Here is a 25592-nt window from a genome sequence, read left to right as displayed (position 1 = left end):
AGGAGAGAAATAAACCTATTTCCTTCTTTTCGACCCATCTTTGTCTCTTTACTCCAGTTTATGATGTTTACCTGATTCCATTATCTTCATTTTTCCCCTGTAAGCAAAATAACCAGGCTTAAGAAGATGGGAGAATACAGGGTAATATAAAATGGGTATTTCCTGACCAGTCTGTCTTCATTCCTTCTCTGTTTTGCAGTAACACAGAGCAGCTAGACCCAAACATTTTTATTGGGAAAAAAAGTCCCGAATCTGCACTTAAGAAATCAATTTATTGCCAGTCATTTGTACATGTTGATTTTCCACCTGTGTTTTCAAACTGTTGTGCTTCATACCCTGAACAAAGAATTACAAAGCATTTGCATGTTCAAACAAAATCACTTCTTTTTTTTTTAATATTTCACATCTAGCCTTACTCTTCTCTATAGTTCACAATAGCCAAATATTTAAGAAAGAAACACAACTCCCTCTAAACTAAGTGTAAATATAATTTCGCTTTGCCAAAGAGAAGTTCCAAAACATTACTGATAAAGAACAGAAAAGAACCTTACAGGTCAAGAAATTAAGTACTTCTGTATCACTTGTTCTAACAGTCAGGTGCCTCTGTAGCATCCTTTGAGTTTCAAATTTTACTTTCATCATATTGATTATGCAATCTAAGCCATGCTGAAAGGTTTATATTTAACTATCAATTTATATTCTACAATTTACAGAGTTATCTATTCTCAGCCACCAAAAGCTGCTTTATAGGGTTATGACAGCAATTGGGACTGGTATTGCCATCACTAAATGTGTGACATCATGTGACATCATTTAGGATGACAATCCTAGTAATCCCAGTTGCCCTTGTAACCCTATGTAACCTTTAATGACTATGCAGGTCATTCAGTGGGAAGAGGCAGGAGTCCCAGGTAAGGAGCATGGAGGGTACTGCAGGTGGGCACCAGAAAGTAAATGGGCCGCCTAGCAGGAGCTAGGAGTAGGCACTGGAGAGGGTGGTTGGGGGAATGCTATGGAGTACAAAATCCCTGATATCTCATACTCCCTAGTGGGGTTCCTCAGGAGAAAAAGCAGCAAGAGCAACTTGCAAAATTATTTGTGACCTTCCCTGTCGGCTTCCCTGTTGACTTTGCTTGTGGGAAGCTGGCAGGAAAGGTTGCTAATGGCGATCATGTGTGACTGCAGCTCGCCCAGGTTCTTGAGCACCCACATCATGATCACATGACCACAGGGATGCTGCAATGACTGTAATTTCATGGACTGGTCATAAGTCCCCCTCATTCAGCACCATTGTAATTTCGAACAGTCACCGAGCAAGTGGTCATTATTCAAGGACCGCCTGTATAGAATTTAAGATAACACACAGATTTCCAAAGTCACCATTAAGAGGGACATGAATTAAATTTAATTTCAAAACATAGAATTATGAACATTGGTTGCTGGTACCAAAGCAATCACAAAGCATCATAAATGATGATGATGCAAGATATTCTTGTGGTCTGTTCTCTCTTAAAAGTGTGGTGCTTCTACGTTTAACTTCCCTGCAGTTATAGCTACTACCTAAAAGCAACCAAAGCTTCAACTTCTCAAAAGCTAGAGCTAACCCTGGGATTATTATGATCTGTAAAGCAACAGGGCTTAGCTACATCCATACTGCCTCTGACTCTGGTTTCCAATTCACTTTGGGAAATAATCTAACCTGGACTGGAAAAAAAGGACAGCTGGAAAAAAAAAAAAAACAGCATCAAACCAATCCATTTACATAAGTCACACAAGCAGACTGACGGCCCTGATAAACCGCTGCCAACTATTTCAGCTATGAGCTAGAATACCCAAAGGGCTTGAATGAGGAATGTCAAAACTAGTCCAAATAGACCGTAGAGTGGAAAGAAGCTGACCCTACACTCATCAGAGCAAATCCAACTATCTAACAAATGAAACAGCCCTGTGGCTATTTTTTTACATCTCCAGCTTTCATAAGGGCCTTAATAGCCCTCGCTCGCATCTCAAGCTCCAGGAGTTCCAGCTGCTGTGCTGATGGCTGAACATCATCTGTTGGAGGAACTGCTAAAGCTGCTGCCTTGGAATCCTTTGGGGAGGATTCAACAAGTCCCAGGATTTCATTGACGCTTTTCTCAATGTCTTTCTGAAGGTCATCTATCTGACCGTCTCCGCTTCCAACCGTCCGTTCTGGCACATCTGGATTATCTTCTTCGTTGCATGGTCCTTCGATGTCGCTGTCATATGCATCTGCATTGATGCTGAGAATATCACTATCTTCTCCTTTGCCTGCAGCATAAAATGAACAAATTCAGAAGGCTCATCAAAAAAAGGATGAGCTGCTTTTCACCACCTTGCAGTTGCTTCTGCACACAAATATTCCCTTGCCCAGATTTAAAGTATAAGAAAGGTCATCTATAAATTAAAAACAAGTTTCTCTCTTTCCGGCCCTCTTCCTACCTTAAGACTGATTTAATTTAGACGAGTTTAATGCATTTTTATTCCAATTTACAAGAACATGCAGTAGTCCAAAGCAGCAGTGCTTGGAAAATTTATTCCATCGTATGGAATTGCATGATCTATTTTCCTAATTAAAATGTCATAAGGTTTTATATCATAAGGACGCGTCTGCATTTCAAAATGAAAGTTGATGTGGGAAGCCTCTGGGACTGACTACTGTTTATTATTTTAGAAGTAAATTTAATTCCTAAAGTGCAGTTTAAAAGTACTCTTAAAATTACTTTATGTACTGTAACAAAAATACAAAAATAGTCAGGAGGGCTTTTGTGCAATGGCTAGTTGTACTCCTGTTACGTCCTTTCTTGGACCAACAATCTCTGCTCATAGCCACCCATGGCCTAGTCACCTCCCATCTGGACTATTACAGCACATTCTACATGGGACTGCCCTTGAAAAGAATCCAGAAGCTTCAGTTGGTTCAAAATGCAGCAGCCCACATGGTTTTGTGCAGACCTAGATATGCACATGTGTCATCACTTCTGAGGGAGCTGCATTGGCTACTGATTTGTTTCTGGGTCCAATTCAAGGTACTGGTTGTCACATTCAAAGCCCCATATGGCTTGGGACCAGGTTATCTTAAGCAGTGCTGTGGAGTCGGAGTCGGAGTCGAGGAGTCGGAGTCGGAGGAAATTTTGGGTACCTGGAGTCGGAGTCGGAGTCGGCAAACAATGCACCGACTCCGACTCCTACTAAATTTAGATTGGAATTTTAAAAAAAGCAAGTTTAAATGTCCCAATTCACAAAAAGTTATAATTAATGACTTCTCTACTGTAAGAATAAAGACCAATGCATGCAGTGCCTCACGTAACCGCAAAATGAACACGTTAAGTGACCGTGAAGAAGCATGCTTTTCATGTGCTTCACTATAAGGCACGCAACGCACAATTAGGAGTGGCAATACTTATACTTTCCATAGTGTTGTGTTCTGCTGTTACAGGGAACGCAGCGCCCATGGGTAACCTAGCCTCTCACTGATAAGGGATTAAGTAAATATGTTTTTTGCAGGACTAGAGACACTTGCATAAGTGAAGGGAATGGAGGGTCAATAGTTCAAGACTGAAGCTGTAAACCATTTATTGCCAATAAATAGTGGTGGGCGAGGGGCGGGCGACCCAGCAATTTAACAAATGGTTCGGTGGTTTTTTTGTAATTTTATTGGCCCACGGAGCTTCAGCATAGGCTAATTAGCCCTTGATTAGATCGGCTCCCGACCCCCAGCTGATTTGCTCTGAGCTGTTTTGCTCAGTGCTCTTTTGCTTGCTTGGAAAGACTGCAGATTTTTCCCCCCCTAGCTATACTGAAAAACGAAAGAGAAAGTAAAGCAGGCTGTTGGTTTTGCATGTTAGAAAATTAGGCAGGCAGATTTCTTTTCTTTTTCCTCACCAAAAAAGGTGAATTGATTTGCATTTGCTAAGCCTATAACTACATTTCAAGATTAATATAAACCATTTCTAGGTTTTACAGATTTTGTTTTTGGTTCATATAGATAAGCTTTGTTTTTGTTCTAAAACAACCAAATAATGTGGTTTGTATTTTTGAACTGGTAAAGTTCCTGTTCCTGATGTTTATGCCTGCTGCTACTATCCAGCAACTTGATTAATTAAATTAATAAAAAAAAATTAATAAAACTTTGTTGTTTTCATTGTGTTTGTCTTTTGCTTAAACTGTTCAATACAGTAGACTGTTGGCTTCCCAGCCAGTAGTCCTGTGGTAATGACATGTATGTTGCCTTTCTTTCCTTCAAGGAATGTATAAAATACATTCGCATATTAATACAGAGGAGTCGGAGTCGGGGAGTCGGAGTCGGAGTCGGAGTCGGAAGTACAAAAAACTGAGGAGTCGGAGTCAGAGTCGGAGTCGGAACATTTATCTCCCGACTCCACAGCTCTGATCTTAAGGACCATCTTTTCCCAGCCACATCGACCCAACCCATCACAGCAGGGAATGTTACAGATCCCATTTAATAAGGAGGTCCATTTAGCAGAACCAAAAAGAAGGGCCTTCTCCATAGCCGCTCCCTCCCCGTGGAACATCATCCCCATGGCATAAGATCGGTCCCCACTTTGATACTCTTTTGCAAGATCCTGAAGATCCGGTTTTGCCAATGGGCCTGGGGATCCCAGAATGGGACAGAGCCATCAAACAGTTCATTTGATTGTTGCCACCAGAAGGGGGCTTATTGCTTTTTTTTTGGTTTTGTATTGGTCTTTTATCCTTGTAAGCCACTGAGGTCACTGAGAGTGAGTTGGGAGGCCATATACATTTTCTTAAATAAATAAATAAATGAAGTACACTAAAATTTTACCCCAGATATTCATAAGGCCATTACACCTTGCTCCTACAAATGTCTATTTTCACTTCCTAATCTTTAGTTAACCTGTATGTAGTGATCCATGGTTTGATAATGTCTATATTATTGTAAAATGGGATTGTTTTGGATAGTCCAAAAGCATTAGGTAATATGGAACTATGTTATATCTATTCTTGGTTACTTGTATTAGTCAGTTATTGGTATGGATTTACAAAACCCTAAACAGCATAGTGCCAAATAATTTGTTGGAAAGCCTCTCTCCTCTGATATATCATCTTATTAAGATTTACAGTGACAGTTTTCCTGTGGTGCTGACAGTGACTGCATATGTTCCTGATTCTGTTCTATAGTTTTAATATATTAATGTTTTCAGTTCGTATTTTAATTGTTATAAACTGCCTTGTGACTGATACACAAATGTAAACAACTGCAGGGTGGGCTTAGTCCAATCTGAGCATGCACTAAGGCTCAGAAATTTTAGAAGTGATTTCTATAAATACTAGAGTCCCATTTTATAATTCAACCTTCTCCAGTATAGTACTTTCTGTTACATAGGACTTCTGATACTAATTGAGGACACCTGTTTGGGCAAATCTGTTTAAGTTATACCACCTTTGACATTTCCACTAGGTTTAAGAATAATGCAACAAGATAACTGAGGTACTAAAAATGTAAATCCCAAATTCTCTTGGATGCTCAAAACCAGCTGTGAGGATCTTTTAATCCAGAGAAACTGATGTTCTCAACATCGGCAAGGTTAAAATGTTTGGATTTCAACTCCTGGAATTCCCCAGTCAGCAGTTGAAATTCACATGTCTTAAAAGTTGCCAAGGTTGAAAAACATTGATCTAGAATGTGGATTTTAAGAAAGTTGAACAGGATATGTACAATACAAGAAGTACGTATTCTGACATTACTATGCTTTGATACTAAAAGAAAATATATATTTATATGATATTCAGTCATCAGGTACTACGAATGTAGAGTCATTTATACTTTGAAGCTGTCTATTAGTGGTGGCACAGTGGTTAGAGTGCAATTACTGCAGGCCACTTCTGCTGACTGCAGGCTGATTGCAATTTGGCAGTTCGAATCTCTCCAGGCTCAAGGTTGACTCAGCTTTCCATCCTTCCAAGGTGGGTAAAATGAGGACCCAAATTGTTGGGGGCAATAGGCTGACTCTGTAAATCACTTAGAGAGGGCTATAAAAGCACTGTGAAGCTGTATATAAGTCTAAGTGCTATTGCTACTGTTATTGCTATTAACTATTAACAGAGCAATTTAATACTACAAAACAGTACAATGACAGATTTTGTAAGCAGTAAAATACAGAGACAAAGAAAGAATATCTTTTGCTGGATCAGGTCAAAGCCCCGATTAGTTCAGCATTAACAGTACCATCTACAGAAAGCCAAATGTCCTTTTGAAGCTACTAATGAAGATACTTTCAAGGTCTCATGATTCTGTTCATAGCTATTATGGTTAAACATCATAGTTTCTGCTGTGCATTTGTTAAAACAAAGTTATTTAAACACTTTTAGAAGTTATTTTCACCCTTTCTGATATAATTAGGCATTATATGAAACTTTTTTTTTACTTACAATGAACTTCAGCAGGTTTAAACAGTTTTATGATGTGTATAAACACTTCTATAACCTTGCTATAAATGTTATACGCTTTCTACCTTTTTGTCTTAATCACTTTTAAATTATTCTTTTCTGATTTTTTTCCGGCACAGAAGTTTCCTGATGACTTTCCACTCAAGGATCCAAGCTGGCTTATCTTTTCTCAATGCAACACCTCTGACTGGCTGTTCGACTTGGTCAAAGAACAAATAATGAATTGCAATACTTAATTGTTAATACTTAAAAGAACTGGCAAAATAATCATGTCAGGGTCAATGTACCTCCATTGACCTACTTCCCCAAATTAGAGGCTGCTATTACTTATCAAGGAAGTAGCAGGACTTTTATGTACCTTGGGGAATGTAGATCTGTATGGGGTACACCAGGGCACCATGTTGCCAATTCTCTAGAATGATTGTAAAATTGCTGTGACAATCTGGACTCTGATCTAGTAATCTGAAAATTAATTTTACTCTTCTACAAAGTAACATAATTGCTATGTAACTAACAATGATTGTAAAGTTATTGATAATCATTAAAGCAACAATACCTTAAAATTTAATTCCTTGACCATTCTTTAACCAATTTATTCCTGACCCTATTTGCAGATTAAATTGTAAGAAAATATGGGAAATCCTAACTAAGGTAGTAGTAGAAATGGGCTTTGTCCTGCATCAATCCAGCGAAGCAACTCTTCAAGGCATTTTGAGTGAATGATGCAGACAACACAGATTTAACTTTAGTACCACACACTGAAGGAATTTCATCTTGGGTATCAGCACATATCTAAGCACTTCAAAAACATTCCCACAAGCAGCATACAGACATATTTTGTAAGATGGAGGGAGGAACTTTTAAAGAAAAATATAGCAAGATGAGACAGAGAGGTGAGAAAAAGAAAAGAAAAAAAGTGCATGTGAATGGATGCACTTGGCCATGTATGGAGATTCTAAATCATCCAGGTCATGGTTGTCCCAAAGGTGCTTTTTCAAAAGGCAACTTGTCTTTCTTTTTTCTCTTGAAGATGTTTTGCTTCTCATACAAGAAGTTTCTTCAGTTCTGCCTGAATGATGGAGAATGGAAGGATTTATATTCCTTGCAGTTATCTGGTCATTAATCCTCTCTCTGGATTGAGGCAATTTGGATAGTTTCAACCCATCCTGAGGCCACTTGGAGACTGCTAACAACCAGATGACTGCAAGAAGTATAAATCCTTCTCTTCTCCATCATTCAGTCAGAATTGAAGAAGCTTCTTGGATGAGAAATGAAACGTCTTCAAGAAAAAACAAAAAAAGTCCAATTGCTTTTTGAAAAAGCACATTGGGGCATTAACAATCCCAATCTCAATAATCAGAATGAAAATCCCAGATATGTCTATCTAATCAGACTTTATTGGGACAGGTACATTAATTCTAGAATAGAATTACCATACTTTTTGGAGTATAAGACACACTTCCCCACCCCCCCAAAAGTGGGTGAAAATTGCGGTGCGTCTTATACACTGAATGTTGCTGAAGCCCCACCCACCCAACAGCCCCCACCCTTCAGCTGTTTTCGGCTTCTGTACATCGCATTTTCAGCCGGTTCCAGGTGGCAGGGAACAGCAGTGGCGAACGGGCCTTGCTGAATGGGCCACAGCGGTGGCAAACAGGTGGCAGTGAATGGGCCGCAGCAGTGGCAAATGGGTGGCTGCAAATGGGCAGCGGAGAATGGGCCACAGCAGCGCCATATGAGCCACAGTGAACGGGCCAGATGAATACCGAATGGATGCTGGGAGGCAAAGGCAGATTTTTTTCCCCTTGTTTTCCTCCCCCAAAAAGGTAGGTGCATCTTATAGTCCGGAGCGTCTGATACTCCGAAAAATACAGTAAATGGTTGGCATTATATGTGGTGGTACAGTGGTTAAAATACAGTACTGCAGGGCTAACTCACTGCCCAAAGCCTGGAATTCGATCATGACCGGCTCAAGGTTGACTCAGCCTTCCATCCTTCCAAGGTCGGTAAAATGAGGACCCAGATTATTGGTGACAATATGCTGACTGTGTAAACCGCTTAGAGAGGGCTGGAAAGCACTGTGAAGCGGTATATAAGTGCTATTGCTATTACTGGGCCCTTCTCAAATTACCCAGATACTGCAATTTGAAGGTTGCTTGTCATTTTTACATAATAAAAAAAGGCCTGCTAAGCACTTGCTCTTTTCCCACGTGTGCTAATCTCTGTTCATTGAGAAGGTTTCAGAAACCAAAGCTTCTATAAGAGAGTTGCTACCCTAACTATTCCACTGTTTGGCAATAATAATATATGAGTTGGCAACATGAATACTTCTTTTGGAAAATGGGATAGAGAAATAAAAACTTTTATACACATACAAAAAAACTTAATATTCTGCATTTGATCTTTATACCAATTACTTTCCATTCACATCAAAGTCTGTCCGAAGACTGAGCAGCAGAATACATATTACTGAAATTAATCTACAGCAGTTCCAAACAACTTAAAGCAAGACTACTTTTTTTTTCTCTCAAGTCAAAAGTAGAGTGAAAAAGCCTTTAAAAAAACTATTCTGGTTTTAAATCTTTTCTGAAAGGAATGCCATAACTTTCATTGTGTGCGTATGTGCGTTGGGTCTTGTGTTTATGAGCTAGGAAGAAAATCTTTAGAAAAACATACTTTCTTTGACTTTTTATGATATAACTGGTATCTGGAGGGAGAAAAAAATCAATACTGAACACTAAGAGAAATGTATAATAAATGCTCTTGCCCATAAAGTAGGAAGTAGCTTTTCTTTTAAAAAAAGACCCTAGAAAGTAAAGCATTGCACAAGTAATTTTACAGATATTAGAAATATAGATAAATAGACAGCTGTAGTATATAAATATTATGATTTCATCAGTAATATCAAAATGGCAAAACCAAAATAATCAGTTATGCCTATTCAACTGCACAGAGCTCTATTTGCAAGTTCTGATTTCAGAAAATGTTACTTTAAGACTATTTTTTTGTCAAACTATATACCTTTCTGATATATTTATTTTGTGTGTGCGTGTGTGTGTGTGTATCAGGTTTAGCAGAACCAGGAAAATCAGATGAAGAAGACATTAGGTTACTATATTAAATGCATCATATGGAAACTGGGCATAGAACAACACTTGAAGTGTAGGAAATATAGCTATGATTGTGATTTTCTATTTCTTAGTTACATCTGATTATGTGCCATCAAATAGTCATGGAACCTTAGCGACCACACAAATAGATATGCTCCAAAGGGATCCTTCCCAATCTGGCCCGTCAAATCCTCCAAAGGTCAACCTATTGTTTATCTGCCTTGCTGATAGATATCCACTTCTTCTCTTTCGTTTTACCATTAACAGCATTATAGACTTTTCTAGAGAAAAGCTTCACATAATGGGTCTAGTTTGATCATTTGAGCCTGGTCCCTTGCATCTTGAGGGATAATTGTGGGTTGGTATTTTTGATGATCTATTTGTCAGTTTTCTTGACTATTTACAGCAGGGGTGTCAAACTGGCGGCCCCTGGACTGAATGCATCACACACAGACTGCTCCCACCCCGGCTCCGCAAAGGCAAAAAATGTGATATATCACATGACGAGTTTGATACCCATGATCTACAGTATTCTCAAGAATCTTTTCCAAAGTTCAAAACTGTGAATACTCCAAAATTGAAAACCATGAATACTCTTTCTATTCTGTTTCTTCAAAGTCCAACTTTCACTTCCCTACAGTATCACATGTAAAGTCACTGCTTGTATGATTCTTGTGGGCATATAAAGCCCAGCATCTTGCTATCTTTTTCAAGGTCTTCATTGATACACTACTAATCTGTTTGGGCAATTTGAAATTGAATGTGATCATAAAAACTCACCAACCTCCTTCTCTTCTACATGAGTGATTGGAGCATAAACTTTAAAACTGCCATATTAAAGTGTTTTCCATAAAGTCTAATTCATAGTACTAGGTCGCTTGTTGGGGACGCGGGGGCTCAGTGGCTAAGACACTGAGCTTGTTGATCGAAAGGTTGGCAGTTCAACGGTTCGAATCCCTAGTGCCACGTAATGGGGTGAGCTCCAGTTACTTGTCCCAGATTCTGCCAACCTACGTTTGAAAGCACGTAAAAAATGCAAGTAGAAAAATAGGGACCACCTTTGGTGGGAAGGTAACAGCGTTTCGTGTGCCTTTGGTGTTTAGTCATGCCGGCCACATGACCACAGAGACATCTTCGGACAGCTCTTCGGCTTTGAAACGGAGATGAGCACTCCCCCTAGAGTCAGGAACGACTAGCACATATGTCTGGGGGGAACCTTTACCTTTACCTTTAGGTCGCTTGTTGAACTGTAGTCACGCTATGGTTAGGAATGGCTAAGTGAACTGTTAGCCATTCCTAACTATGAAAGCAATGTTGTTCCTTATTTTTCATATCTTGAGTAGTAAATAGTATGATGCTCTGACTAAAAGTATTCAGTCCCAATCCATTTCCATTTGCAGATGCCTAAGATGTCAATTTGTAGTCATTTCATTTTACCTTTCATGGTGTTGGTTTTCCTGTGTTCATATTTTTTACATTCTATATTCCCACTGTAATTCTATTTTTGCTGTTTTGGATTTTTTTTTTTTTTTGTCTGCATGGCAACATCAGCAACTAGACATCCTGAAGGCTTTAATCTAACCATGTCATAAACACCACTGAGCTCTTCCTCAATAGCACATTAAGTGCATCTGGCCTTAAGGGCTCATCATCTGGTGCTGTATCATCAATCACTTTATCTTACGCATCATGTGCATATGTGGAGCAGGGAGTTTTGGTAAAATGCAGGAGTCATTTTCCATTGCCTTCTCCTGCACAGCCTTTGCCACTGTCACTAAAGGGATCATCAGATATCCTCCTATATTACTGCTGCCCAATATAGCTGCCTACATGCTTTAACTGGGCAGCTGGAATGACCTTCATGCTCTGATGACCGTGTTGTGATTATATACTCTTGGTGTATATTCCCAACATGCTTTGCTCATTCATGAACTGACACCATAGAGCAGTGCAGCAGGATAGGCAGAGTGTAGGGTGAATTATAACTACTACAGTTATAAAGCAAAAGTTCAAAATCAGTAATTTGGAACCTCTGAAAAATCTAGCCATCGATATTGCCTTCTGAGAAATAGTTGTCAACATAATAATCAAATATTCAACTTGTACCTACGAGATGCAGTATTTAATTTTCTACCTAAGAAAAGCAACCAAATATCATACTGCCAGAAACAAATGAGAAGTGTGAAAGACCAAATGAAATGGGAATCAATAGGATTAAGGAATGGAAATTCTTTTGCCTTGTTACAGGGTAATAGTCCATATTTACTTAATATATTGTTCAACTAATCAGAAACTCTTCAGTGAGAAATCACGTTCCCCACTGAATAAGCCTAGGTCAAAGATCAGAAGTTATGTTCTGGCATACTCATCTCTTTTTGTCAAAGGCCAACTGTTCCAAGTGAAAGAAGAACTGACCTGAGGGACTGAGGCAAAAGTATTTTTTAGAGAAATCATCCTTTTCCTCAAGAATCGGAAGTTATCTGACTCTGAAAAGAAGTGTTATCAGCCTGGGTTTTTTCTTCAGTGCTTGAAATCTCCACAGATGTATGCTACACAATAATGACGCGACTATAATGGCTTAAGAAATGTTTAATTAGTTGAGCTGCTTTATTCTCCTTTTTTGCATCCGTAATTTTATATAGTAATAAAAGTCTCTGGTGGTATTTCTCTCATTATCTTTTGCATTTATACTTTCAACTAAAATGGTGAAATTTATTTCCGGGTTCTTAATTTCTCTCTCTGAATCACTTTTTCTTAGATTTTGTAATTTTCATCTTCAGCATCACAGTGTAGAATAAGAACAGTTACTAAGTTCTGCCATTTTATGCTTGCACATTCTCCAAAGCTCCTTAAAACCTAACATCCTGACTAGCACTGTTGTCATTGCCTAAAGCCATCATGAAACGGTGGCTGATAAAGTCATAAAAAGGACAAAGAAGTAATCATCTGCAAGAAGTCATCAATTCCCCCTGATAGCAGAAAAGAAAGGGAGCAAATCTGCAGGAAACACGTCAATTCAAAGGTCATACCAGAGTGCAAAAAAGCAGTATTTAAACTATTCCTTAGAATGTCACAGCATTTTACGAAAGCTTGATTGCCTCATAATTCTATTCTATTCAAGTCAAATTTTCTTTATTGGCTAGTACAGAAAAACAAAGCATTTGTTTCTGAAGAAATAATTAGTGGGAATATGTATCCTAATAAGATCTTATTTGATCAAATCCTATAGTTTGTTGCACATACCTATCATCATCACAGAATAGATGGGGAACTGTTGAAATTCAAACAGACCCATAGATGGAATTTTTCATTGAATTCATAGCCAATTTTTTTAAAAAGTTTGATTTATATGCCGCCCTTCTCCAAAGACTCAGGGCGGCTTACAATGCGTTAAGCAATAGCCTTCATACTTTTGTATATTTATACAAAGTCAGCTTATTGCCCCACAATCTGGGTGCTCATTTTACCTACCTTAGAAAGGATGGAAGGCTGAGTCAACCTTGAGCCTGGTGAGATTTGAACTTGCAGTAATTGCAGGCAGCTGATGTTAATAACAGTGCTTTAGTCTGCTGCGCTACCAGGGCTCCACCAATTGCCACCAACAAATAAGTTATCCTGTTCCCTACAATTTCTAACGCACATTGTTCCTGTCAACTTTCCAAACTCTAGGTCAGCCTTCTACAAATCAGAGGTATCAAATACGTAGGCTTCAATTTTAAAATTTCTACAGGAGATAAGATAGGTCATCTGATGAAAATTCTGGGTGCTGAAATCCACACAACTGAGGGACAGAATAAAGTCGGACCTATGTCTATAAAGTAGTAAAGGATGGAGTTTATCTTTATCACAACTGTGAGTTTAGGAACACCATTTTCCTTTTCCTGTATGTTGAATGAAAACCATTCATTAATATAAACCGACAACTGTATGAACTCATAGTCAAAATCATGGTTAAAGAATTGACATTATGAATATTGAGTTTACCTGATGGGAATGTGCAACCCATCTATGCCTGTTCTTCTCCTTACCTGACAACTAAAAACTAATTCAAAGTTTTATATCATATAAATATATTTTTCCAAATAAATATGTAGTGCTAATGGGTCTTTACAATATATTTATATACACGGATGAAAATTCCCCACCCACCCAATTTTCAGTCACATCACATCAGGATACTTAACACAAAACAGTTCGATTTTCTCCAATCCCTACCTTGTTTTGAATCCAGCCCTTCCAATTTGTTTTCTTCCTTCAAAGACGACGTAGAATCTATGCTATTGTCTTGCCTGAGAACAAGAACACATTTAAATTAGTTTGTCTTTTATAATTATAAAATAAGCACTTCAAATATATCAATACCTGCTTAGCACTCTATTTTATTGCTTGATTTATGTAATGACATAATCATAAATAATAGTAATACAATGAAGCATATACGGTATATTGACAGTTTTCAGAAAAAATTACATTAGTTTCCCTAGCCTGCTACTTTTCCCTCTAGATCTGATAGGGCAAGTACTTTCAGAATTCCAAGCCAGCTTGAGAATTAGGAATTTATGGTCCCAAAATACCTGGAGGGAACCAAGCTGGATAAAGCTAAACTTGATGCAATGAATCTAAAGAATTATTTTAGAGGTTTTTGAAGGCATAATATATTTTGATATTATTTGGGCATAAGAAGAAGACCCTATGTCATTGAAAGTGCACTATATGAACTATATTATAAAATAGCCCAAATTTGTAAAGCCCAAAATAACCCAAAATCTGTTAAGAAGGACAGGTTCTTGTTTTTTTTTTTTAATAAATATGAAAAAGAAGGAAGTGTGGCTTCCACTCAAAATCTTTATTTCAGATAACAGTTAAAAGAGAGGAAAGTTCGCCTTTCTTTGCAACTACACAACCTAATGAGTCCAGGAACATAGTAAGCTTATTTACAACTCGGAGTATTGCCTGGTTGTCCATACTCCCTGCAAGGGATGACAATCAATACTTTCAGTATTTTCTGCATAGAGTAATATGTGATATATTGATCATTGGCCTCACCCCAAAGATATGTACTACACCTATTGTTGATTCTCTGAATGGGTTATGACCCTTTCTAGAAAAAAAAATCCATCTCTGACTTCTTAATAAAATGCTTTCCCAGCTCCATCTTCCCAGAATGGCCTTCAGCATTTTAAGTCCTAAAGAAGTCTGACTGAAGAACTCAGAAGGACTAATAACCTACAAAACATCTGAAAACAATTACCTTTATGAATGGCAGGCCCACAAAGCCTCCAGCAGTGAATCTGTCTAGTGTTACTACCTTCAGAAGCAGAATCTGAAAGTTAATTCTTTCTACATTAGATAGGATTAAAAGGTTCCCCAGCAAGCAGTTTTAGGATCAAACTAGGATGCCTCAAAATAAGCCCACAGTGTTGGATAAGAACTAAATGTAAAACACACTTGAGGGTTTATTCTCAGAGAACTGCTGCATAAAGAACCAAATTCAAATCTATGCAGTGCTGCTCAATGCTACATTTGCAATTGCTAAAATCATTGCTACCATCACAGTGATGATAAGAAATATATTTTAACAGTAATTTAGCCTATATTCTCAAAACTGAAAAATGATTTCAGGAAAGACAACTATACAATCTGCAACAAGGAATAGCCTAGCTCAAAACTGTGGCAAGGACATCTCTTTAAAATAGCCGTATACATTTGACAGTTTATACAGAACTGAAAGAAAAATAACACATTTTCTGAAGAGTTGATGAGAGGCCAATTTAAGAGATTTTTACATGCTTTCACCTTCATGTGAAAATGTCTACTGTACATTGAGGGGAAACTGCTAAATGGAGGCACCTTATCTGTTGTTTAATTGTCTTTATACAAAGCAGTAATGGAAAAGAAAGACTATAAAACTCACTTGAGAAAACAGGATACAGCTCTCCACAGGATTTTGAAATCAAGGCAGACTAATCCAGTTGCTGAGCTTAATGAGCATTTAGTCATAAAATTATTTTATATTTATATAAGTAATTTCACACCTGAATTATTTTGTCTAACAATTGCAAAGTACATATTATGTTAATATACATACACAATCAAAACACTCAATGACACTGCAGGTCAGAGTTAAACAAAAACAGCAAAGAGTCTTCTGCTCTTCAAACAACTTTATCATGAAATAATCTTGTACCATAATATTTCTGGCAATGTTTTAGATGTCATAGGATTCCTTGTTTGTAAAATAACAATATCATACACAATACCATACAATTCACAGGACTTTTACCTATGTCTACCTATTTTAACTATGCAAAACATCAATGGTACATACAACGTTGAAATTATCCCACAGCTGGACATGCAAACAGTTCATTAGAATTAAATTCAAATTGCAATGTCCTTAAAATTGCAATAGCCTTCCAATACAAAGGTAAATACCAGCTTTTCAAAGTATATTACAATCAGACTAAAAATAGATTTTTCATACATGCTGGCAAACAGGAGAAGGGTACTTGACAATTATACCCCTAGTTTTTTATATCCTTTTTTCTAACTGAACATAGGATAAAGACTTCAGTTCCTGAATTAGATGGTAATCCTATAATCAAGCACTCCTCATCAGCAAACTAAAAGGATGGTTGGCCAAAATCTACTTTTATTGAGGAAGAAACTACCCAAGGGTATAGGTTTCAAAATAATACAATTTTTTCTTCCTTGAAACTTGCTGGCAAATTTCATTTGGGACTCAAAATTGTTTGTTCGGCAGGAGCTACACAGTAACTTCTTTAGTTCTAATAACATGGCTTGTAGTAGAGGTCATGGAAATGGTTACAGCCAACCTATTTAGCTCTGTCATTTTTCTGACAACTGAAGAGTCTGATACAAAACCATCTGGAAGAAAAATGTAGTACCTGGTTTCTATCAACCACTTCAGCAGAACAGAACTGTACATATACTAATAAGACAATGTGTTGTCCAAAACACTAACGCTGAGCAATTCTTTGCTGTCACATACAGAATTTCTGATGTAGGGCTGCAATTGGTCTTTTAATATGCATGCATTTTCTGCCATCTTGTGGCTAAATAGTATAAATTTTAGGGACCACATTTCCCATTTAATTTTTATTTTAACCAAACTACGCCAACTGATAAAGTCATTATTACAGCATACCTTTTTACATAAATGAAGATTGTTCGAGATTTAAAGGTCATATCGCACAATTCATTTCTAACTGATAGAAGATAGAGATTCATTACATATATTTATTTCTGGGAAAACGTTACTTTCTCACAACCTACAATATTATAAAAATATTATCCCCCATTACCTATTTACTATCAAAAGACTTTATTAAATATTGCCTGGTCGCTTTTTTTTTTTTTTAAAAAATAAAAATAAAAAAACAGATCATTTCGAAGTCACTTATGGAAAAGCCAATGAAAGTAAAATGCCCTCGATTAGGTTGATTTTTCTTCCTTTCCTGCTATGATTTTACAATAGCACTATAATTGTCCTATTAGCATATGTCTGTATCTTTTGAAGTTTTATAACTCCCACTAAACAAGTCAACTATAAGTTTATATTAAATTTGGGGGGGGGGCAGAAAGAGATATCAGATCTACAAAAAAATGTATTTTAGCAAGGACCTCAGATAACTCAAAATGATTACCATCTGAGAAGTAACACAATCTCTTTACAAGGGATACTGTTGGAATGTACACCTTTCTGCCTCCCAGGTGTATCAAAGCAGGTTACAATTCAAGATCAAGTTCAATACTTATAATGCCATTCCCTCCTATGAATGCAGTTCAGAATGCAATGACTCTCAATTGAAGCCTGCAATTCTACGTATGTTCAGAGAAACAATATTAAAGATTAGGATTTACTTTGAAATAAATAAGTTCATTGTACACATGTGCAATCAAGAAAAAAAAGTTGTTCTTAAAGGAAAAGCATACGGCATACATGAAGAGGTGATTGATGTATTTATCATATTTGAATGCGGCCTAATTCCTAACAATTCTGGACAGCTGATTAAAATACCCATGAGGAAAATCTGAATTCTAATATTTGAATCTAGTAGATAGGCAATTTTATTTCTTGATTTAATAGTATCTGCTCAAAGTTCAATTAAAAATCACTATTGGAAATACCATAAAAATAAAAAATATGCAAAATGTTATTAGTAGGTAGGGCTCCATTGTGCAAGATCAATATTTTTAAAAGTACTATTTTAACTGAATCACAGCAAATACTCTCAAACTTTTACTATTTATCACATTTTAGAAAATAACAGAAAAAAAATTACTGTATAGAATTAACCATCATTGCAGTCTTTTATATTTTCATCTGGGTTTCACAATATTTTGTCATGCAATATTGTGTTTATTTGCACATCCCATAGAGCCCACTGAGGCTTTTTATGGAATTTTGCAGGCTTTCATTATTTGATTTTTGCAATATCCACAACAGTTGTTCATTTGTCATATTGCAGCAAGATTTCATACATTTTCACCAACATTTCTACAGTTCATCCAATGTTTTGACAAAGTTTTAGCTGGAATTTTGCTGACATTTTACAAGTATTTCCAACTGAAGTTTTAGTACAAGACAAAATTAAAACAAGCTATCTAAGAACAAATATAATTAATTTATGGAAATTACTTACTGACTGGCTGATTCGACTATTGTCTTTTCTTCAGCACCATTGGTCTCATCATCACTGTCAGAATCCACCCCACTCTCACCTTAAAATAAAATGTCAATATGAGATGTTATGTTTTGGTAGCATTTTTCACCAATGTTATTCACCAATATATACTGTTATTACTGTCAAGGAAGAAAAATTGTTTCTACAGTTTCAGAAGGGAGCTTGAAATAAGCAATCTCTAATTGTAGTCAGTAAAGAAAATATCTGCATTTTATAGACAATTGGCAATAAAAGGCACTGCAAGCTCCAAAGGGGTATTCTTTCCTAGAAGAGTAGCAGGCTGTTTTAAGATAAGCATCGTCTGTCTAGAAGTTGCTCCATATTTACATACAAGAAAAAAAAATACTCCACATTTATGTTAGGAGCCCTGGTGGTGCTGTGGTTAGAATGCAGTACTGCAGGTTAATTCTGCCAACTGCCAGCAGTTCGATCCTGTTGGGGAAAATATGCTGACTCTGTAAACTGCTTAGCAAGGGCTGTAAAGCACTGTGAAGCGATATATAAGTCTAAGTGCTATCGCTATTCATCATGCACAACAGCTCTATTATCTTCAATGTGGAACCCTGCAGAACCATTGCTAATTAGCACAGGCAAAGTTTTATCTTTGTGTAAGCTATCATCTAACACTCAAAACCTGCAGCTGGTCCAGAATGTGGCATCATGGGAAGTTATGGGCATACCTTGACATGCCCATGTTAATCCACCTCTCTATGAGCTGCATTGGCTTCCAATAACCAATTTCGTTGTATACATAATGTACAATGACAATAAAAGCCATATATATATATACAATAAGCTTCCAGGTTCAATTAAAAATGATGCCATCTGTAAACCTCTTCATAGCACAAGGTTGAGTTATATGAAAACCACCTGTCTCTTATTAATTCTGTCTGTCCCATCATATAATGGAATGCATTCTTGAGAAAAGGGGAGAAGAGATGCTGCCTGGGAAACAATCAGACAAGAAAGACAGAAGCCCACAATCATTGAATGGTCAAAGAAAGAAACTTAGAAAAGACTTGCCCTAACAGGTCTAGCAGTTAAACGTGGCAGGCAGGAAGTCTGCATTTTTAGACTTGCAAGATTCTGTTAATGTAGCCTTACAATAAAGTAGACTTACTCATCTAGTTGTGTTTCATGTATGGTTTACCTGGGAAGTCCAACCCAACAAATCCAATAGAGTTGGCAGATACCAAGTCCTTTCCATCAAGCAATGCTATATGATGGACTCAGAAAGAATGTTTTCCCTGCCATGGCGCCTGCTTACCTCCTCACCCCACCCCACCCCACCCAATAGGGAACAGCTTATCTCCCAAAATACAAATGGAAATCCTGTTGGCCTTTCAGAAAGCATTGAAGAGCTGGCTATTCCCATAAAAATTGGGCCAGGACACCAAGTGAGACAAAATCTGAGACATCTTTAGAGTATGTTTTATGGCACTGAGTGATTGTCCCTTCTTGTTTTTAAGATTTGATACTGCACTTGGTTCTAAATTTGCTCTTAAACTGCCCTGGTATTTTAAACTGTGCAACCATGTAATTTGAATAAACAAAACCAATCCTCATTAAGATGAACATAAAAGATACCCGCAAAACAACTTCCAATTTTTAATTTGCAAAGTAAAAAAAAAGAATTACATTTGTGAGCAACTCTGATTCTGAAAATATTAATCTTAAATATCCCCATATTTAGAGAGATTCCAGCTACATTTCCCTACACTTGCTAGAAGTGTCTTATTTTAGTTATATTATAGACAATTGCTGTATTTGTCTGCTGCATATGCAAACACACTTTTTTGCTTAGTGTTCATTGGGGATCCACAATTTCAAAAAAGACTCCACTGCTTTAGGAATATATAAATGTATCACACAACAAAAGCATAGTATAATTAATGCATGTGCTTCTTTAAATGCCCATATCTATACATTTGGGACTACTGAGCTATTCAATATCCAAACAATGTCTCAGTAATCACATCTACCATTAGTGGGAGGAGCTGCCCTTGATGCCAAGTAAGGGCACTGGCAAATCTCTATTCATACTGCAATTACAAAATAGAATTTATGCTTCCTTCATAAGGACAAAGAAAATGGATGTTTGATGTTTATATTCTAGTCCTATCTTGCTTTCCCTAAAATAACTGACCTTCTCTATCAACACCTGTCATCACTTCACTTCTATTCAGACTTTGGCTTTATTTCATCCAAATCATATAATATCTTCCTCAAATCCCAGCACTGGTTTCTCATTCTCTCCTGCAATACAATTTCCTTGTCTTTATCTGTAGGTCTGGCAGAAGATTGAGCTGGTTTATATACTTGAGGAATGAACTGAAAGGCTATTTTCATAGACAGACAATGTTGATGAACAGTTGGAAGATATAAAAAAATGGGAGTTGCTCTTCTTTCTGTAAGACACAGGAATAAGGGAGAAGACACTTTGCGTGAAAATTCAGTGCTTTCTGCATACTTTGCATGAAAAAAAGTCCTAGGTTTCAATCCCTGAAATGATCAGTTGCCAAATCTTGAATTAGAAATTGTAGGGATAGTTATTACATGTCAGTACAGGTAGTCCTCGACTTGCTACACTTTGTTTAGTGACTGTTCAATGTTACAACGGCACTGAAAAAAGTGACTTATGATTGTTTTTCAGACTTACGATCGTTGCAGAATCCACATGGTCACATGATAAAAATTCAGACACTTGGCAACTGGTTCATATTTATGACAGTTGCAGTGTTCCAAGGTTATGTGATCACCTTTTGCGACCTTCTGACAAGCTAAGTTAATGGGGAAGCCAGATTCACTTAACAACCGTACTACTAACTTAACAACTGCAGTGATTCACTTAACAACCTTCGATAACCTGTGGTAAGAAAGGTCGTAAAATGGGGCAAAATTCCCTTAACTTACTTGTCTCACTTAGCAACAAGTTCTCGCCCGTTAGATGTATGAACAACTTCAACTCCCAATGACTAAGATGTCCAGATAATTCTGGGGATTAAACACTATAAATATGGAGGGCATTCATGGTGGAATAAACACCACTAAGATAGATAAAGTAGAGGCTTAGCTCATAGGACAAGGCAATGCTCTAGGGTCCCATCTTTAAAATTTTCTGTAATTAAAAAACAAATGACTTATTTGATAGTTCGTTCATTCTACTTTTCTCCAATACAGCATAAATAGTTCTACTTCCATTTCACCAAATCAAGAGACCATGGCAGTTTCCTAAACTTACATAAAAGATAAAATAAATAAAAAACAACTAATTATCAATAAAAATGCACAATTAAAATAATACTAATCATAAAAATGAATAAACTACCGCATTGCCCCAAAAATAAGACCTTGTCTTATATTTTTTTGAACCCTGAAATAAGCGCTTGGTCTTATTGCCATGCACTCAAAAGCCCAATTGGGCTTATTATCAGGGGATGTCTTATTTTGGAGGAAACAGGGTAATAACAAAATCAATACTAAAATAACATAATTAATCAACTTAAATAATTTGAAGATAAACTAAAAATGACAATAGAGAACTATTTACCAATCAGTCTTCATAAGAGTTCCATTTTATTTAGTTTCTGGATTGTTACAAATATGAAACAAACCTCAGAAAGACTATTCCAATAACAGTGACAGAAAAACATTGTCTCCTGGCCTCCATTTCTCTAATTTCACTTATATCCCCTGCCATGTGACATTTGTTCTTTCTATCCAAAGTGCTAAGCTCCTACATAGGATAACTGAACTTTTGGGCAGGCAGATAGGATTTGCTAGGTTTTTCATATAGCCAAGCAAGAACAATGATGAAGCAGAGACAGGATTTATCATCAAGCAGCAAAATAACTCAGCAGAAAAGAACAAGATTAGTATACAAACTACATTACAGGTCCAAGTAATCAGTCTTAGAAAATGAGGCAAAGGTTCTGGTAACTTGGTCAAGAAAAGAAATTATTTCAAACACTAAGTTACTTCCAATTCAAGTCTCTTTCCTAAATCAGATGGTACATATTGGCTCATGTCACAGACCCAGTTCAGCTGGGAACAACAGTGGGGTCTAGGACAACTCGGTGTGGGCAACTCGGCATGGCCAACTTGCTGTGGCCAACTTGCTGCAGGACAATTTGCCACAGTCAGCTTGCCGCAGGAAAACTTGCTGTGAGACAAGAGTTACACTAATATTGAAGAAATGGTGGAATAGAATCATTAAAAAATGGATGCAAATGGAGGGACAAAATGAAATGTGAATGTCAGATATTAAAATCTTTTTTAAATATTTTAAATATTTAAAATTGAATTGTTGAATTGTCCCGCAGCAAGTTGGCCCAGGGTGAGTTGGCCACGGCAAGTCATCCCGCCATGAACTGGCCATGGCGGGTTGGCCACACCAAGTTGTTCTAGACCCCCCTCTTGTTCCCAGCTGAACTGGGATTGTGACATGAGCCAATATGTACCATCTGATTTAGGAAAGAGATTTGAATTGGAAGTAACTCAGTATTTGAAATAACTTTTTTAATAAATAGACCCCTAAATTCCAAAGAAAACTTATCTGCTCCTTCACCTGCCTATGCCTTTCAGTCTCACTCTTGCCATGGCTCACATGGACTTGGAAAGTGCTTGGAGGAGCCCTAAGCGAGATCAAAAGATAACCCAGCAATAGGAGCCACTTCTTTCTCACTTTTCCTGCTGCTGTTCTATTTTGCGGTACCATCAGTCTCCAATTCTCTTCTAGTTCCTCCTAAATCTTTTTGTTCTTCTTCTGCAGGAAAGGAAGTTTATATGATCCTACCTATGACTTGACAAAAACTAAAGATGTTTCTTTTTTCAGATGATGCAAATGTACCTAAATACTCATAGAGTTAAAATGATCAAACTTTGTAAGGTTACTGATTCCTTTTGGTATGAATTACTCCATAGTTTGAAGCGCAATAATTAATCTAATGGCACCACATAAAATAGAGGGCTTTAAACTCTTGTTGTCTCTAATTCAGATATTTAAATTCTGATTTTAGTAGCTATAATTGATGTCTAGACAGACACATAGGTTTTAATCATATATGTATATTTCCAGACAATATATATGATCTGCAAAGAAATCCTGCTGAAGTCAGTAAAAGTTACATCTTAGTAAACATACATTTATATAGTATTTAGTTCTTTACTACAAAAATATTTCTAATTTTCTTAATTGAAACAAAGCTATGTCCTCATTTAGTCTTCAATAGTTGTTACTCTCAAATTTTAGAATAAGCAATCCAAATGTTAGTTCAGTATATATGTTATTTACCTTCAAGAATTTTCAGTAACTTCTTTTCAGACATAAGGTCCAATTGTTCAAGACAAAGCCTTTTAATTTCTTCTATAGAACAGTTCTAAGGAAATTAAATAAAAAAGAAATGTTTCTATACAATAATTAAAACAAGAGATACTTTAGATAAGCTAAATTTAAACATGCTTGAAACAAACTAAAATCTCATAATTAATTACTAATTAAATCTAAACTCAAACTAAACTAAAACAAGGAACTGAAAAGTTGACTTTGAATAGTAGTATTAAAATGAAATAGTGTATAAAACAATGTAAAAATAATAGAAATCCAGATATGAATGATTTGGAACATGAATATTATGTTTTGAATAGAAGGAGTACAATTAAAATGATAACATACAAACCTAATACATTATTAAATCATGATAAATATTCATTAAACTATTGACCAAAAAGTTAAACATATATTTAAGTAATTATATATTATTTTTATCAATCTAAAATACATATATTGGATTAAATTAGAAAACTATAAAATATAGTGAACTATGCTCAGTATACTGGAACTCCACTTGTTCTGCTGTTTTTAGATGATTTTAAAGAGTTTTCTAAAGTGGCTAATTTTTTAAAAAATATAGTCAATAATTTATATTTATTGGCATAAGTAATTAGCATTATGGATTAAACACATTTTACATAAACAATCCAATAGAATCATAAGGCTGGAAGGGCCCTTGGAGGTCTTCTAGTCCAACCCCCTGCCTTAGGCAGGAGTCCTTATTCCATCTCAGACAAATGGTTGTCCATTTTTTCTTGAAAACCACCAACAATGGAGTAGCCACAACTCTGGAATGCAAGCTGTTCTATTGACTAATTGTTTTCACTGAAAACAGAATGATCATGTGGAGTTATATGGAAAAATTGGCAGTTTATGTATCAGTAATATACAAAACAGGGATGCGGTGGCTCAGTGGCTAAGACACTGAGCTTGTCAATCGAAAGGTCGGCAGTTCAGCGGTTTGAATCCCTAGTGCCGCATAACAGGGTGAGGTCCCGTTACTTGTCCCAGCTTCTGCCAACCTAGCAGTTCGAAAGAATGTAAAAAATGCAAGTAGAAAAATAGGGACCACCTTTGGTGGGAAGTTAACAGCGTTCCGTGCGCCTTTGTCATTTAGTCATGCCGGCCACATGACCACAGAGACGTCTTCAGACAGCGCTGGCTCTTCAGCTTTGAAACAAAGATAAGCACCACCCCCTAGAGTCTAGAACATATGTGCGAGGGGAACCTTTACCTTTACCTTAATATACAAAACAGAGAGAATGTGTTGGGATCCACATTTGATGCAAAAGATACATGTTGGGATGTATCTTATATATCAATCGTTGATTAAAGAGAAAAAATGTTCTTGGCTAACTACAAAAATGAACTATAAATTATGTTCAGTTAAACTGTTTTGTGGTCAAGTTACTATTTTTTCAGCCCTAGTAATTTGCCCTTGCCTGAAATAGATTTGGAACTTGCAGTCATCACCATAGCCATTTTATGAATGGACATCATAGGTCAGCCATTCTGGATATTCCATTGTGTTTCCTGGCCCCAAAGCATCTCCAATATTAGAGGTGTAGCTTTTTTTAATTGTGTGAACAGTTAAGGGGTCAAGAAATCCCACAAATGTCCAGCAGTTTCACTCATTGAAACCATGCCAACCATCTCAACTTTTTCCTAGTAGTCTTCTAGGAAGACTATCTCTATTTCAGTCTTCTAAACAGGCATTCCCCTTGTTTTGGGGTATGCTGAAAAAAATTACAATTACTGATCTGTCCCTTTAAAAAAAAAATAATTTAAAAATATTTTTTATTTTTTAAAAACAATTTTACAAAAGTAATTATTTTAAAGAAAAACAGAGATAGATTTAGGAAATCACAACTGAATATCAGTGCCTTTCTCACCTACTGAAAGCTTCATCAATATTCTTAAGAAGCACTGAATAGTAATGTTGTTTCCGTTTTATTTTTAAATCCTGCTTGCTTCTGATTTCTAGTTAGTTAT

General features: G+C 36.6%; 1 protein-coding gene across 1 annotated transcript in view; it reads right to left on the bottom strand.

Annotated features, from left to right (window-relative positions):
* Positions 1 to 253: 253 nt before the first annotated feature.
* Positions 254 to 25592, bottom strand: part of CAAP1 (caspase activity and apoptosis inhibitor 1) — a 30827-nt gene continuing 5488 nt past the window's right edge. Inside the window, exons 3-6 of the mRNA XM_070935518.1 lie at positions 23562 to 23646; positions 18227 to 18305; positions 13776 to 13849; positions 254 to 2289 (exon numbers count right to left, since the gene is read on the bottom strand). Coding sequence (XP_070791619.1) covers positions 1952 to 2289; positions 13776 to 13849; positions 18227 to 18305; positions 23562 to 23646 — 576 coding nt within the window. The 3' untranslated portion in view covers positions 254 to 1951. The remainder of the gene's footprint in view (positions 2290 to 13775; positions 13850 to 18226; positions 18306 to 23561; positions 23647 to 25592) is intronic.

This window comes from Pituophis catenifer, unplaced genomic scaffold (assembly GCF_029215685.1).
Source record: "Pituophis catenifer annectens isolate HBS135680 unplaced genomic scaffold, rPitCat1.0.hap2 SCAF_2, whole genome shotgun sequence".
Taxonomy (NCBI): Eukaryota; Metazoa; Chordata; class Lepidosauria; order Squamata; family Colubridae; genus Pituophis; species Pituophis catenifer.
This window is presented reverse-complemented; position numbering and strand designations above follow the sequence as displayed.